This window comes from Pteropus medius, unplaced genomic scaffold (genome assembly GCF_902729225.1).
Source record: "Pteropus medius unplaced genomic scaffold, Ma_sr-lr_union100, whole genome shotgun sequence".
NCBI classification, from domain to species: Eukaryota; Metazoa; Chordata; class Mammalia; order Chiroptera; family Pteropodidae; genus Pteropus; species Pteropus medius.
This window is the reverse complement of record NW_024340701.1, coordinates 9858655-9875791: the sequence shown is the minus strand read 5'-3', so window position 1 is coordinate 9875791 and position 17137 is coordinate 9858655. Positions and strand designations below refer to the sequence as shown.

The following is a 17137-nucleotide window of genomic DNA, read 5'->3' as shown; positions in this document are numbered from 1 at the left end:
CTGATTTTAGACCAAAGACAAAGTACTGACAGAAATTTTAAATAAGCAATGCTGAACTCTGGCACCCTTCTCTCTCTCTATCATCTCTCACTTCGTAATCCTTTTCCCAAACGCCCTACTATGGCACCCTTCTCCAGGTACATTTACTTGAGAAAGTGATCTATAAAATTATATCTTTCCTTTTATCCCTGACAAAAAACTCCTACCAAGTTGTTAGATGTTACTCTGAGATCCACTGACACTGTACCTATCAATTCAGAAGAGCTATAAAGCTCCAAAACTGCATGCGAATTTTCATGTACCTCTGTTTAGGCGCATTCATCAAAGAAAGTGCCCATATTTTCATTAGATTTTCAAAGGAGTTTGTGGTCTCCACATAAAAACAGTTATGTTTCATTTCCTTAGGAAGAAATGCAGATTGAATGGCTTTACCTTGATGTTAGCCCTCTAACTTCTCTAGAAGTATCTACATTATTTTTTTAAAGTGTGTTTAAATAAACAGAACAAGCTAGTGTGGAGACTGTGCAACAAAGCCCTTTTCATGGTACAGGATTTACAATGTTGTAACTGAAAGTTTAGTTTTTAAGGGCTGTTACCGACACATTTTATAAGGCAGTTAGTACGTTTCTGAACAACCTCGGAGTTACATACCAAAATCAGCTATCTTGGCATTCATGTGTGCATCCAACAAGACATTTTCTGGTTTCAAGTCTCGATGTACAACCATATGCCTATGACAGTAATCCACGGCAGACAGGATCTGCTGAAAGAGCCTCCTGGCTTCCATCTCTTCAACCTATCAAGTATAAAAGAAACTGCACTAAGAATATTCGGGACATCTACATAGCAAGAGTTTCAGTTTCATAATCAGCCTAAATATAACTGAATAAGCTAATTAGGATTGTGTTGGAATTCTTAACAAATCAGACAAACCAAAAACTTGCATTAAAGGTTAACACGTCAGTCAACAGGTTTTTTTTGCTACTAGGCAGTAATATTTAATTTTCGATTAATACTACTAAATGTGCCCAAGTTTGGGGGAATCGGCAAGTAAAACAATCTAAAATAGAACTCATGTGAAAGTGCTAAGAAAGGAAATAACTGCAGCTTCCACATGAAGCTATGGAACATATTTTGCATTTTGAAAAGCATAGCATCACGTTACCAATTAAATGGAACATATTTCTTGAGATCAGTATTTCAAAAGGTGTTCTTTTTAAGAAAGAAAATGTCTAATAATCTATATGTGTAGTTGAGCATTATTACAGAAGCAACCCCAACTTTGAAAAAGGTTAGGAGTTTATTGTACTAGATATAGTATATTACTCACCCGTCCATGTTTACAGATGTAGTCAAATAATTCACCACCAGACACATATTCCATTACCATAAAAAAATCTGTTGGAGTGCTGATCACCTGGTATCTTTTTTGTAAATATAAAAAAAGTTAATAAAAATATATTACTTTAACCAAAATCCATCTCATATATCTATTCATGCTACAATTTTATATTTCAGTGTCTTATATTATTTTAAGGTGGCAACAAATTATGTAATTTATCAAAATAATCAGAGAACCATAAACATGCAGCTTTACAAAATTAAACTACTTTCTAAGGCTTATGGATTTCCTTCCAAATTCTCCCTGCCATGTTTACAAAATCTTTGAAATCCTTCATTCTTCAAAAACCAAGTAAAGCATTAATTTTTCCATTTAAACAAAAATTTGTTTCAGTCTGTAGAGATGAGGTATCATATATTTAAACATAAGTAAAAAGTATTCTTGGAAAGGTTAAATGATACCACAAGAATATAATCAACAAAATCCAGAAGTGGACAAATGATCCTTCTTCAACAAATAAACTTCAAGAAAAAAAGAAAAAGGGGAACCTATAAATTAAGAGTAACTCAAGAGTCATATTACCAATTATACTGTACAGACTTATTTTGATTCTGATTCAAACAAACAACTTTAAAAAATCTTTTATGAAACAAGAAAGTTTGAATACTGATTGGACAGTTAATATTAATTTTTTAGGTGTTATACAGAACTATGCTTAAGTTATTAAAATTTTCTAAAAAGTATCCCAGAGCAGACTGAAGAGTTTACAGATTAAAAACATAATATTTGGGATTTGCTTCAAAATAATTTAGGGTGGGAAAAGTAGGAGGAAGCAGATAAAGCAATACACTGACAATTGTTGAAGCTGAATGACAGATACATGAGGCTTCATTACTTTACTTTGTATACATTAAAAAATTTACTTTGTATACATTAAAAAATTTCCATAATAAAAATTAACTAGATGTATGTGTAAATTTATTATTTGTTTGTTTCTAGCTGAGCACATTAAAAAATAACAAAGAACCTTAGCTCTATTTGACAAAATAAAATTTTTTCCTAAAAAACTACAACTTACCCCCATACATACAATTTTACAAAAGTGAAAACTTTAAAACAAAAATATAACAATGTTTTAATTGAAGGTTGCCCTTAATACCTATATAAATGAATAACTATTCTACTTTTTCAAATAGGTTTGTTTATAAAGGATTATCTATAATCTGGTTGATCATGAGCAACCTCTAATTTACACTGAGTTACTACTTAGGGCCACTAAGTATAGTTGTGTAGTTTTTGCATGGCTTAAAGGTACCCAGTGGAAGGCCCAGATGCCACCCTTTACGCAGTATACCTTAACACAGGATGTGCCAGAAGCAGGGGAACCTTTTGGTATTTAGTCCACCCAGACAGGGCACCTTTTATTAATCTGCACAAAGTAAAGTATGTGCTAGATGGTGATTCTGGTTACTATCCCCTATTAAAAGTGAGGGGGAAATGGCCAGGAAGTTGGTGAGATAACTACACACTATAAATTTTAAGAGGATACATCATGTATAAACACTTGAAAAAAGTAAAACATTATAGTACTAAAAATGATTACAGATTTTCAGAACAAATACTTCTAGTACCAATCTTTAGTCTTTGGGGTGAAAAATGACAGGGAATCCCACTTTATATAAAATAAACTAGTATAATTGAGGAATAAGGTTGAGAGTACTTCAAATGAGCTGTGGAAAGGGAATTTTACTTAGAGCGCTAAAAGAAATGGGTCTATAAAAACCATCCTAACAGGCACTAAACTCTAATTGAATAAAATGAATAGTGTAGAGCAGGAGCACTTACTATGTCACCTCATTGTAGGCTAATCTGATTTATTAACAGAATTCTCAACCACTTGTCTGCTCTATACATCTTTAGGGCCTAAGAGAAAAGAAGGGATGAAATTCTAATATATTTAGCTGCTGATTTCTCCAAGTATATCACAGGTCTTAAATAGATATTGTTGAATTGAACTATTTCATGAAACCTCAAATTCTACAGCAGCCACTGTCCACATCAAAGGCCAATCTAGAGCAATGAAAACCACAGCTAATATTACTGAGCACTTACTGTGTGTCAGACACCAAGCTATTAAATGGTCACACTTGATATTTGAGTACCCACTTCTATTGCATTTGGTAAGATCAATAGCTCCTCCCTGTGCTTGTGGAACCTATCCAGGAAGACACTGAACAAGTATTCTTTTCGAAACACAAATCTGTTCTTCAGGAGATTCCGAATTAGACATCTTTGGGAGTTCCCCATTGCTCCTAGGTCCTGTATTAATAAAGCCCCTGATTATCTCTATAGTTTTGTGTCACCTTTGATTCCTACCACTACAGTATACTATTTCTTTTATTTATTAGTCATGCTGCATTTCCTCCTGCCACAACTCCTTTATATAAGTTATTTCTGCTAAACTGTATATTATACCATGACCTGTATGCCACCCTTTAACTTGTTACTAGTCATCTTTTAGATCTCAGCTTAAAGGTCACTCCCTAAATCCAGATCGAGTCCTTTTTGCTCTCACAGAAGCATTGCCCTTCACTTCGGAGCATGTATCTCAGTTTATAATTATACGTTACAATGATTAATGAGTATGCACCTAGAGAAGTATGTATAACAAAGTAGGTATTTAAATAAATATGTAAAATAGCACCTTTAAATAATGTGAGCAGCTTAGAGTCAAAACCAGAATAATCTGAGACTGAAAAATTATAGCAAAATTACAACAAAACCTTAAGAAATAAAATTTTAATTAACCAGAATGAGGTGGAGATAAAGAGAAACATAATTTTTAGAAGAAAAAAGTCTTAAGAAAAAGGTGAAGTTAGTGAAAAAGGTAAATTTCAGGACATGTTAAGCCTGGCCAGAGTAAGCCAAATCTTTTGTGCCTTCTAAAATAATTACACTGAAGTGTTACAAGAAATTCAGTCATGAATCATTCACACATTTCATCATTATTTTCTTAATATTACAGAAAAGTAAACTAATGTGCTTTTGAAAACTTTTCAAAAACAGTATTTCTAATTAAGCAAAAAAAAAAAAAAAAAACCCTAAGCATTCCCCAGTTTGGGCAAATTATGTGTACATTTTTAGGCAATATCTATTTAGACAGCATATAACATTCATGAAAAAAGAAATCTTTCTAAAGCTAGACAAAAAAATCAACATTCATGAGTATTCCTTTTTGATGGTTATGTCTATAGAGATTTAAAAATATTATTTATATAGCTATATATACAGAATATTTTTCTTTAATTAGAACTCAGTTATAAAGAAATAATCATTATCCTTGGTTCACAGTACTTATCTTTATTGGTCCATCAATAGTCTTCTATTATTATTTTTAATAATGTAAGTACTTATAAACCCATACCCAAACAAAAAGCCAAGACTTTGACAATACCTTCCATCTAACCGTACAGTAGTCGCCCTTCCCAGCCTATTGCTTCTCCTCACGCAAGGCAGCCATCATCTTGAATCCCCTGTTCATCCTTCCTTGTTTTCTCTTTTATACAGTTTGATTTATGTATGTACATATTTGTGTATATGTCTATCCTCCGTATTTATGTAAAGTACATATTCACATGTATATTTTTATTTTAATTGTTCTTAGCTTTTAAAAAAGTGTATCATTCCATATGTAACATTTGGGGACCTGTATTATTGAGATTCATCCACATTGTTGTGTTTTCCTATAGTTATTCAATTTGACCATTGTATAATACTCTATCGTATTTATTCTTCTACTCTCCTGTTAATGGAGAAGCTATTTATTCATCCAATCTACCACTAAAAGATATTTAGATTGTTTCTACAATTTTGCTATTATAAATTGTGCTGCTGTGAACATTCCTGTACATGGCAAAATTTTCTCTCTGATATACACCTGTGAGTGGAGTTGTTGAGTCACAGTTAAATAACTTCCTATCTTACTCAGAGTAAAAGCAAAAATCCTTACATTGGCCTATAATAGCTTACACAATCTGGCTCCCTTCTATGTCTCTGAAATCATCTCTTACTCTAATTCCCCCTAGATCACTCTGTTCCCTTGAGCTCTGGCCTATGGGAATTTCCACCTCAGAGCCTTTATATTTGCTGTTCCCTCTACTTGTAATTTTCCTCCTCCGGATATCTGCATGGCATATTCCCTCACCTCTACACTGTCTAATATACAATATAATTTACTAATAGAGGTTTATTATCTATCTCCTCACTGCCCCCCCCCCAAAAAAAACACACAAATATAAGCTCCATAATAGCAGAGATTTTGTTGACCTTTTTTTGTTTGCTGATATATCCCCAATGCCTAAATGGTGCCGTTGGTTGAATGTATGGATCAACAAGCTAACTTTCTAGCTTTATTTTCCTCCATTTCTTTACACATACTCTGTGCATCAGACAAACCAGACTGTGTGTGTTCCCAATACACCATAATCTTTACACTTTCATTTTTCTGCTCTTGCTTATCAAGGACCTTGTTTAAATGTTACCTCTTTATACATGCTACAACTAATTATCTAACACCTACTATGGTGCTAGGTGCTAGGGAGATAAAGATGTTATTTGACATCTCCATTTGGATGTCTAAAGGGATTCTTAACATAGCTGAAACAGTACCCTTAATGTTCATAACCCAATGTGATTCTCCTCCACTCTTCCTATCTCAGGAAATGGTATTATTAACACCACTTAGTCACCCAGGCCAAAACCCAAAATCCTAGTTGCTCAGGGAAAAATTTTTAGAAAGGATTCCTTACTCTTTTTTCTCAGTAATTCTTTAGTTCTACTTCCAAAATACATATATTGAATCCATCAATTTTTCTCCATCTAGACCGGTGCTGTTGAATAAAACTTTCTGCAATGACAGAAATGTTTTACCTTTCCTCTGTCCCATACAATAGCCATTAGCTACATGTGGCTATTAAGTATTTGAAATGTGGCTATTGTGACCAGAGAACTAAATTTTTAATTTTAATTAATTTAAATTTATGTCACATGTGGCTAGTGACTACCATATCGGACAGCACAAATCTAGACTATTACTTTAGTTAAAGCCTCCATAATCTCTCAGCTGGCCCATAACAATAGGTCTTTCTGGTCTTTCTGATTCTACTTCTGTCTCCATACTCATTCTACACCATGTCATTCCTCTAACTCTCCGAAAGATTCTCATTTAGAACAAAATCCAAACCTCCTAGCAAGGCCTTCAAGACTACGATAACTGGTCCATTTCTCCTCTACAATCTCATAAACCACCTCTCTTCCCCTCACTCCACTCCCGACATTACAAAAATCTTTTTCCTACAACACCTGAAATTTGTTTCACCCTTTTGGGGTTGCTGTTCTCCTTGCTTTGAGAACACTATACCCAGATCTTCAAATAGCTGGATCTTTATCATCCTTTAGGTCTCAGCTCAAACTTTACCTCCTCAGTGAGGCCTTCCCCAGAATCTAATCTAAATTAGCACTTCCTCTCTTCCTAGTCGCAGAGTCTTTGATACCACCATGTTTCATTCTCCTCGTAGCACTTATCACAGCCTAAAATCATCTTATTCATTTGTTTACTTACTATCTAGATCTGCTAGATACTGCTAACACATAAACTCCAGAAGAGCAGAGACTTTGTCTATCTTTCACCATTGTATCCCCAATACCTAGAACAGTACCCATCAGAGTGTAGCTACTCAACAAAAATTCATTAACTAAAAGAAAATAGTTCCTGATCTTAAAGAATCCAGTCTTATAGAAAATAGTAATAAGAAAATGAACAGCTATGACATAATGTCAATGCCTTTGGAAAACCTGAATGCTGGGTGCTATGGAAGCAGACAGGATGAAACCCTAACCCAGTCTTAAGGAATAAAGTAGGTTTTCTAAAGATTATTGTTTTTAAAAGCTGAGACCTAAATGACAAGTTAGAATTGGAAGCCTAGGGAAAGGGAGATGTGGGTAAAGTTTTCCAAGCACGGGTAACAGTTGAAGTACAATAAGCAAGAAAATATGGTAAGCAGAGAGAAATGGATGGATCCATGAGACACACTTAGGAAAAAGAGTTACAAACCTTAATGATTAATTATATCTAAGGGGTGACAAAAAAAGGATGCCCAAAAAAGGATGATGCCCAAGTTTTAGGCTTAGAAAATTACATGAATGCTACTTTCATTTAAAAAAAAAAAAAAAAGGAGGGTAATAAAGGAGTAAGTTTGGGAGAGAAAGACAAGTTCAACTTAGTTTCAGATGGCTGTAACTTCAGAATGGAATCATCCAATAAACCAACTGATAAATGTGTTTAGAATTCAGAAAAAATAATGGCCCAGAAACATAGATTTGGAACTCTTTAGCACAGAAGTGACATATAACACCAAAAAAGGTTTACTAAGAAGATTACAATAGATGAGAATACTAAAATACATCAGTATTTAATGGCCAGGCAAATAGAGAGGCCCATGAAAGAAAATCTTAAGAAGAGGCAAGAACTAAAAAAAAAACAAGACTGTAATGTCATAGAAACCTAAAGACTACAACAGTTCGAGGTGGTGGTGGTGAACAATGTCCCCCGGATGAATAAGATAAAAACTAAAAAAAAAAGCATACAGGCAAAAAGCATCTCTGCCAAATTAGGTGTTGATCTTTGGACCAATTAAAAGAGAGTTTCCCTAAGAACTAGGGGGAAAGAAAAACAAGGACAAAGATTAATTGAACAAATTCTCGTTCATGGGAAAGTTTGGAGTTTCCTTTCAATCTTGCTTACTATTCATAATTTTCTCCCAGTGGGTTTTTTTTGTTGTTTTTTTTCCCAATTTGAGTTAATAGAGAATTGTGCAATAAACAGCCTTCTTTCTTGGTATTTAGTTTTTAAACTTTCTTGCTAATTCTAGAGGCCCATTCTGTAACAAGGAAACTATTCTTGGCAGCTAGTCCAAGACTGTACAAAACAAACAAAACCACTGAAAGGATCAGGTCTCTCTCCCTGTTTAAATCACTAACACTAACAGGAGTTGTATCAATAAGCTTGTTCTTAAGAATACATGAGTGCTTTTTTTTTTTAAATTTATTTTGATCAACAATTTAAGAGGCAATGTAGCTGAATGGATTAAATAAGTTCAAGGCTGGAAGCCAGAAGCTTTGAAGATCAAATTTCCCTCTGCCAATTACTTTCTGACTAACCCTGCTAACATTCTATAACTCCTTCAACAAACAAAATAGCAAATAATAAAATAATTCTAAACCAGAATGAGATAGTCAAACCAAAATTAAACAATTATAAATAATTATAGAAATTGAGAAAAGAAAACACTGGTAGACATGACATCAAAAATAAATCCTCATGACAACTGCAACTTCTGACAAAATCTGATTTCTGTTTGTAAGAACAGCACAGGAGCTAGGACCCATACCCTAAATGTGCAAAATTCCCTTGGAGTCTTTCAGGGTTGGCATTCTAAGTGATGAAGCCAAAGAATAAGGTAAATATATAGAGATCGCTCTCTTCCCCACTCTCACTTTGGCATGTTATACTTTTAGTCTGGCTTCCCAGCTTTCTCTTCTTATAGGAAGTCACCAATCAGTAAGAAAGAGCAAAGATACTTAGTTTAGAAGTCACTCAATAACTAGAATAGTCATTACTAACACGGAGTCACAATCAGATATGAACTATTTCAGATAACTGAAAACTATTCAAAATCATGAAAAAGGACTCCAATCAGCTTGTAGGTTGCCAACTCCTGCTTTAGGTCAATAATGCACATCAAACACTAGGCATTACACCAGTGCAAACACATTTAATGCTCGAATAATACCATGAGGTATCCCCATTTTAAAGTTAAGGAAACAAATAATAGGAGAAGTGAGTCTCTAAGCTCACAGGTGTATTTTGATATTTATGATAACCTTAAAAATCCTGTATATTCATATTCTGGATCATCTAGAATATAGGTCCTAGATGATAATCTTATAATCAAGGACTACCATGCAATTTCAGGGGCTTCATTTCTTGTTTATGTTTATGATCAAGTGAACTTCAAGTGAAGATCAAATGACACTAAAGCTTACTGTTAGAATGAAGCTTTCACACTAATGATTGAGAATTGAGTCATCACAGGTTACCCAATAGCCTGCCAAACCCAAAAAAGCCTTCTCTGAACAGTCAGTGACATATTCAGGCTGTTAGTGAGGTGCACTGAATGGGTACCATCAATGAACACATCAATTTGCAATAGTTCACTAGCAATAAATATAGCAAGTGATAGTAAAGACTGCATGCATGTTCCAAATTCCAGCAATAACTGGATCAGCCACTCATTTAAGGGTTTCAAGAATGCTATTGCACTAGTTTCCCATTGCTGCCATATTTCAAACCTAGTTGCTTAAAACAACAAAAATGTATTTTCTTATAGTTTTATAGGCTATAGTTTTATAGTGTGGCACATGTCTCACTGGGCTAAAATCAAGGTGTCAGCAGGGCTGCACTGCATTCTGGAAGTTCAAGGGGGGAATCCATTTCTTTGTATTTTCCAACTTTTAGAGACCACCTACATTCCTTGGTTCACATCACCCTTCCTTCATCTTCAAAGCCAGCAAAAGTCGGGTGAGTCCTTCTCACATCTTATCACTCTGCCCTTGCTTCTACCCTGAAATCTCTTTCACTGACTTTTTGACTCCCTCTTCTATGGTTAAGGACCATGGTGATTACACTGGTCAAACCTAGATAACTGAGGAAAATCTATTTTTAAGATCAGCTAACTAGCAACCATAAATCCATCTATAACCTTAATTCTCCCTTGCCAGGTAATGTAACATATTCACAGGGTCTGAGGACTAGGACATCTTGGGGAAGGGGGCATTATTCACCCACCGCAGCTATTACGCTAGCCTTGTCATGAGGTATAAACAGGGTTATCTGTTTGTCCTCGTTAACAACAACATCCAAAGGCTGCTTACTAACAAGGTTCGGGCTAAATATAATTTCTGATTATAATGAACTAGCAAAGACTCAAAGATATTAACCCTGGTTTTTTTAGAGTATAATTATATACTTTTTAGAGTATACTTACAGGCTTTCTCTGCAACAATATTATTTGAATCAAAATATATAATATTGGGCCTCCTTCTACTAGTTCTACTATTAAACTAACGGTGATTTGGTTTTTGCAAAACACCATTATTTGTCACGTTACACTACAGATACTACTTTGAATTTCATTGACTTGTCTTATTTGTATCTAAATTGTCAACTTATTTTGGTTTCATAACTGTGCCCAAGCTATATGCATACAGAGTTTATATTTAGTCCTTTGTTTCTGTATACTTAAGTAACAGCACAGTCACGTGCTGTTTAACACAAGGATACATTCTGAGAATGTATCATCAGAGAGTAAACTTAAAGCAAACCTAGATGGCATAGCCTACAACACACCTAGGCTATATGGTATAGCCTATTGCTCCTAGGCTACAAACCTATAATAGCATGTTCCTGCATTGAATATTGCAGGCAAGCAATTATAACACAGTGATAACTAGTTGTGTATCTAAACGCAGAAAAGGTACAGTAAAAATATGATATAAAAGGTTTTTTTCAAATGGTACACCTATATAGGGTGCTTAACGTGAATGGAGCCTGCAGGACTGGAAGATGCTCTGGGTGTATCAGTAAATGAGTGGTGAGTGAAAATGAAGCCTTGTACATTACAGTTACTACTAAAGACTTTATAAACACTGTCCAGCAGGCTCTGCCCTTGCTCCCTTCCAACAGGGTCAGAAATAGAACATCGAAGCTGTCAATGCTGATCCAATGAACAGAAATGTGGGACACACTGACTGGAAATATCGAGGGAAAAACTTGGTGGGGTAAAGCATAGGTCACCATAATAACGACTGTTAAAAGGGAGTAAAAGGTGGCCTGGGTATCAGTAGGAATAAGAAACCAAGATCAAGAGAGAAAAGACCATAGGGGATTGTCATGGCAATATGGTTTTGGCTATTGCATGATGGAACAATGGTCAAATTAAGAAACTTTATGGTATTCATAAAAATTTTAAAAAAGTAAAGAAAGAGTTTAACATGGAGAGGGTATAGAACTGAGAATTTAATATTTTGACTTTGGAAATTTGTTTTTGGTTCCATTGACCCTATCTAGCACAAAGGGCTCTCTTTGGCACTGGATTGATGGAATAAAACTTATCTTTTACATCGTTACAACCTGAACGTATTTCCAAAGTACAGGAACAGGCTGGTTCCACACTACCACTGAAAGCTTTTACTGAAGTGGCAGGGGCACTTAATACTTGTTAAGGCAGCTCCGGTGGATGTGTCCTCAGTCCCGGGCAGTGGACTAGTACCAGTCCTGGCCTGTTAGAAACTGGGCTGCACAGCAGGAGATGAGTGGTGGGCAAGCAAGTGAAGATTCATCTGTTTTTGCAGCTGCTCCCCAGCACCAGCATCACTGCCTCAGCTCCACCGCAGATTATCAGGCATTAAATTCTCATAGGAACACCTGGTGCCAAAAAGGCTAGGGATCTTGGGTCCTCGACAAAATAATTTACAGCAAAATACTCTGAAGGCCATCAAGCTATATCTGGGAAGGATGTAGCACCCTCTGAATATGTGTCACTGGGAGACAGGTCTGTGGCTGACTGATTTGGGTATAATCGGTACACTCAAAATTGAGGTGCTGTGACTTAGAGGGAATTTATTGCCAAGCCCACAAAACTGCTACTATCAGAAAAAATATATATTCCTCCCGAACCACATATCTTTCCATTTCTTATAAGAAATTCAGCTCCATTATAATCTTATGAAATCTATGTTGTATATGCGATCCATCATTGACCAAAACGTTGTCATGCAGTGCATAACTATACATTAAGTCAAACCAAGTATCCACAAATTAATTTTTCCTTTAAAATGAATTTATATAACTCCCAGTTTTGAAAAAGACTAGAGGACTACAGTAGATATTAACAGCATAGAGTTTGTAATGAGATATGAACTCAACTACCAGCTCTGCAACTTACTAGCTATTTGAACTTGGACAAGCTGCTGATATTCTTTAGATATGCAATTTCCTAATCTATAAAATGAGGATAATAATACCTACCTTATAGGCTTATCATGAGGATGAAGTGAAATTGTATATGCAAAATGTTCAATATAATTTCTAATCATTATCAGGTACTCATTAAGATTAATATTTACTTAATAAAACTCTAACCAAGCTTTAAGATAAAAAAAAAAAGACAATTTTCAGTGTTTGGCATATTACATTTTCTCAATAAAAATTAAACTGCAATGTCAATTGATTTAAAGGAATACTACTGCATACTTAACGTCTCAATTTTCTATGGGTCTAGTTGATTTTAAATTAACTTCCAATTTTATTAATTAGCTTATTTATTAATCTCTAATATTTACTTATTTTTTTAAGTTTATAATTTGTCTTATCCCTCCCAAAATCCATTTGCCTTCCTAGGAGTTTACTATCAGTAATTAAAGTAACAGTTGCAGTTTTGTAAGTAATATCATATGGTGGATAATCTTTAACAGTTACTTTCTACCTTTTCTAAAAAGAAAATACCCATATTGGTATGTTAATGAAAATTGAATAGAAAAAATTACAAAATGAATCTACGAATATCAAAGTCCTAAATGAACTTTAAAATGAATACTAGAAATAAGAGTCACCTTTTAAGGCTGCACTCCTCAATTTCAAAACAATTAACTTTTAATGCTAAACCAAAAGTATGTAAAGAAGGACTGACAGAGGTTAAACAAATTAACACTTGTTGAATATAAATATGAAAAAGAATATTTTTATACAAGGTTAACTAAATATAAATAATTATTTATAAATTCATAAATATTTCAAGACAGTTCTCCTTTGTATTATCAGGTACAAAAATACTTACAGTTTGATAATATGAGGATGACGAAAGAGTTTTAGATTTTGAATTTCCCGTTTTATTTTTCCAACAACATCTAAACTGCGAATCTTCTGTCTATTTAAGATTTTAACTGCCACTTTATGGCCTGTCAACTGATGTTCTCCAACTAAAGAAAAAAGGAAAAAAAACTGCTGTCATAGCAACATAATCATGTATTCATGCTTCTTTACACTGTAACTCCCATTTTTTTTTACTTATATATACCACTTTTATATCATTTATTGTATAATAACTTGTTTTATCTCTGATAACTGAAGTTATCTCTTTTCACATCTGTCTCTTTTACTAGAGTATGCACTTCTTGAGGACAGAAACTGTATCTTAGTTTTCTCTGTATCCTCAGCACCTAGCACAGAAATGTTCACTAAATATCTGTGGAAAGGATTAGTGAATTCATATTCCTACATAAAAATATAATCAAATTTGGAACATCTTTTGGACAGAACAGAATTTGCTTTGTTTTATTTCTGGTTAATGCCAGTCATTATATTAGAGAAGAATATATGATTGCTATAATAAATTAAAAACTCATAACTAGTTTCATTACTATTACAATATAAAATTCACATGTAGCCCTTTTTTAGGCCTTTTCCATAAAGCCTCCCCCATCAGAAGAAATCCAATGTATGTTGTTTCTTCCCCTATTTAATGGATTCTCTACTCTTTTCAACACCCTCACAGTATGTTTATAAAGCTCACGTGTCATTTATCATTTTTAAGCTATTATAAATACTTGTGGTTTTAATAAGTCATATAACATGAGCTATTAGTTCATACCGTTCTTGAATGAAACAGTAAGTATTCATTTGAACCTCCCAAAAAGTACATAGCACAGTGATCTATATATACTAGACGCTAAATATACGTGTTAAATGAAACAATAGTCTTTCCCCTTTCATATGACACATTAATAGTACCACACTACTAGTGATATACTTAAGTACTGTTCAGATAAAAAACCCTCAATTGCGAAACAAAAGTTTTAGCCCCCATCTCCTATTTCCCTCGATTGCTATTCTAAGCTTTCGCCAATCTCCTCACAACACCTATTCAACCCTTAACCCTTTTGGCAGACAAATTCCCCTTCCATTTCTTTGGTAAAAAATGCAGTCATTAGGAATGATTTCCTATGTCTTCAAGGCTTAGGTATATCCACACCCTGCTTTTTCTCCAGTCTTAGAGATGTTTTGGCCCTCCTCCCATTCAAAGCCAGTCTTACCAACTTGTGCCCTGGAACCCACCTTTTCTACACTCTTATAGTTGACCTTTTTATTTTCTAACAGTTGCTTCTGCTCAGCCTATCAACACTCCATCCTTCCCCCAATTTACCCTATATTTTCCTCTAGTTTCCAACATCTAGCTCATCAAAATTTCTCAAAACGGTAGTCTATATTAGTCTTCTCTTTCTCCTTTATCACTATCCCTAAATTCACTGCCATCTGGCTTCTGCCTCCACTCCTCTACTAAAACCAAAGGATCACAAAAGACTCATTATCAAGCCATGTATACTTTTCTGTTCTGATTACTGTACACCTGACCCTTGAACAACATGGGTTTGAACTGCGTAAGTCCACTTATATGTGGGGTTTTTTTTTCAATAAATACTTCCTTATGATTTTAAGGACATTTTCTTTTCTCTGGCTACTTTATTGTAAGAATACAGTATATAATACATATAACATACAGAATGTGTTAAATGACTATGTTATTGGTAAGGCTTCATCAGTAGGCTATTGGTAGTTAAGTTTTGGGGGAGTCAAAAGTTATATGTGGATTTTCAACTTTGCAGGAGATCAGTACCCCTAACCCCCATGTTATCCAAGGGCCAACTATAACCTCTGTTGCACTGGACACACTGACCACTCTCACATTTTGGTGGCGCTGCTCACTCCTAGTTCTCCTACTAACACTCAGATGGTCTCCTTTATGGCCTCCACCTGTCTGTAAAGGTTAGTGTCCCAAGGTTTCTTACCTAGGCCCAAAGTTATCTCATTATCTTTCATAGTCTTAATTACCACCTATATGCCAATGATTCTGCCTACTTCTTCAAATTCATATATTTCAAGATGAGCATCCCACAACCACTTCAAATTCAGTATGTTCAAAACTAAACTCAGCATTCTCCTCCTCTTCCCCCGCCAAACCTGTGTCCTTTATTTCACTTGGTGGCACACTCCCTATATGCTAGAAACCAAGGAGTCAAATGACATTTTCTCCTAAGTATTTCTTGGAGTCAAATTATTTTGACAAATATGTTAATAACAATGAGTGGTGACAATGACCTTTATTGTTTATTATGTACTAAGCATTATTCTAAGTGTTAAATGTCCTGCTCACTCAACCCCACAACTCTTATAAAGTATTATTATCCTCCACTCTACAGATGAGAAACTTGAGGCACAGAGAAGTTAAACTACCCATCCAAGGTGCCACAGTAAGTAAGTAAGTAGCATAACATGTGATCTCAAACTGTCAGACTCCAGTTCAGAGGCAGAGGATGTAGAGAAAAGGGAACCCTCATACACTGTGAGAAAGTAAACTGGTACAGCCACTATGGAAAACAGTATGGCGGTTCCTCAAAAAATTAAAAATAGATCTAACATATGATCCAGCAATTCCACTCTGGAATCTATTGAAAGAAAATAAAAATAAGATATCAAAGAAATATCTGTACTCCCATATTTATTGCAGCATTATTCACAACAGCCAAGATATGAAAACTACCTAAAGGTCCATCAATGAATAAATAAAGATGTGGTATATACATATACAATGGACTATTATTCAGTCTTGAGAAAGGAAACCCTATTTGCGACAATATGGATGAACCTTGAGGGCATTCTACTAAGTAAAATAAGCCAGAGAAAGACAAGTATACATGTTATCATTTACATGTGGAATCTTAAGGAAAAAGAAAAGTCAAACTCATAGAAACAGAAAGTAGAAAAGTGGTTACTAGGGGCTATGGGGTGGGGAAAATAAAGAGAGGTTTGTAAAAGGGCATAAACTTTCAGCTATAAGATAAATAAGATCTAAGGATCTAATGTATACCATGGTGACTATAGTTGATAACACTGTATTATATAACTGAAATTTGCTAAGAGATTAGAACTAAAATATTCTCACCAAAAAAAAGAAAGTGTGTGTGTGTGTGTGTGTGTGTGTGTGTGTGTGTGTTACGATGGATGTGTTAATTACTTAGATGGGAGGAATTCTTTCACAATGTATAAGTATATCAAATCATCATGATATATACTTTAAATATCTTAGAATTTTGTAAATAATACATCATCGAGCTAAAAAATTTATTTAAATTTTTAAATGGTATTACTTTATCTATATCTGAGGAAATAGTGACTCATTTATCTTTATACTTGAAAGAAAATTTTCCCCATGAAACAATGGAAAAGAAATGGCATTATCCTTTGAAAGTTAAGCACCTGATAAGCTAAATGGATACATAAAGTCAGGAATCAAACGGGCTAAAAATGCTCCCTCATTTCACTGAACTATATTAACCTCTATTCTCTAATAACCTGTTAAGTGAGTTAGTACTTAGTTATAATAATACCAAATAGTTGTCTCATAATCACATGCCAGCTGAATGCTGAATGAATATTCCTAAAACTCTTGTAATATAAACAGATTTAAGATCAAGAATTTCTATGTGTATTACAGCCATAAACTTTTTTAGGGAAGTAACTGAAAGAAAAGGCTTGCATTCATCAAACTTTTATTCCTATTTATTTATGTAATCTAAAAACATTTACTGAGTACCTTCAACATGCCTGGACTGTATTGATCA

At 34.4% G+C, this 17137-nt stretch overlaps 1 protein-coding gene across 3 annotated transcripts in view; it reads right to left on the bottom strand.

Moving 5' to 3' along the window:
- The window catches only part of PRKAA2 (protein kinase AMP-activated catalytic subunit alpha 2), a 51671-nt gene that overhangs the window by 15298 nt on the left and 19236 nt on the right, over positions 1 to 17137 (bottom strand). For 2 of the 3 annotated variants that reach the window (XM_039887314.1, XM_039887335.1), the window contains exons 2-4: positions 13297 to 13438; positions 1331 to 1424; positions 652 to 796 (exon numbers count right to left, since the gene is read on the bottom strand). In XM_039887314.1, the coding sequence (XP_039743248.1) occupies positions 652 to 796; positions 1331 to 1424; positions 13297 to 13438 (381 nt within the window). Of the gene's footprint in view, positions 1 to 651; positions 797 to 1330; positions 1425 to 12488; positions 12592 to 13296; positions 13439 to 17137 lie in introns of those variants that run through there. The other variant, XM_039887324.1, reaches the window with a different exon arrangement.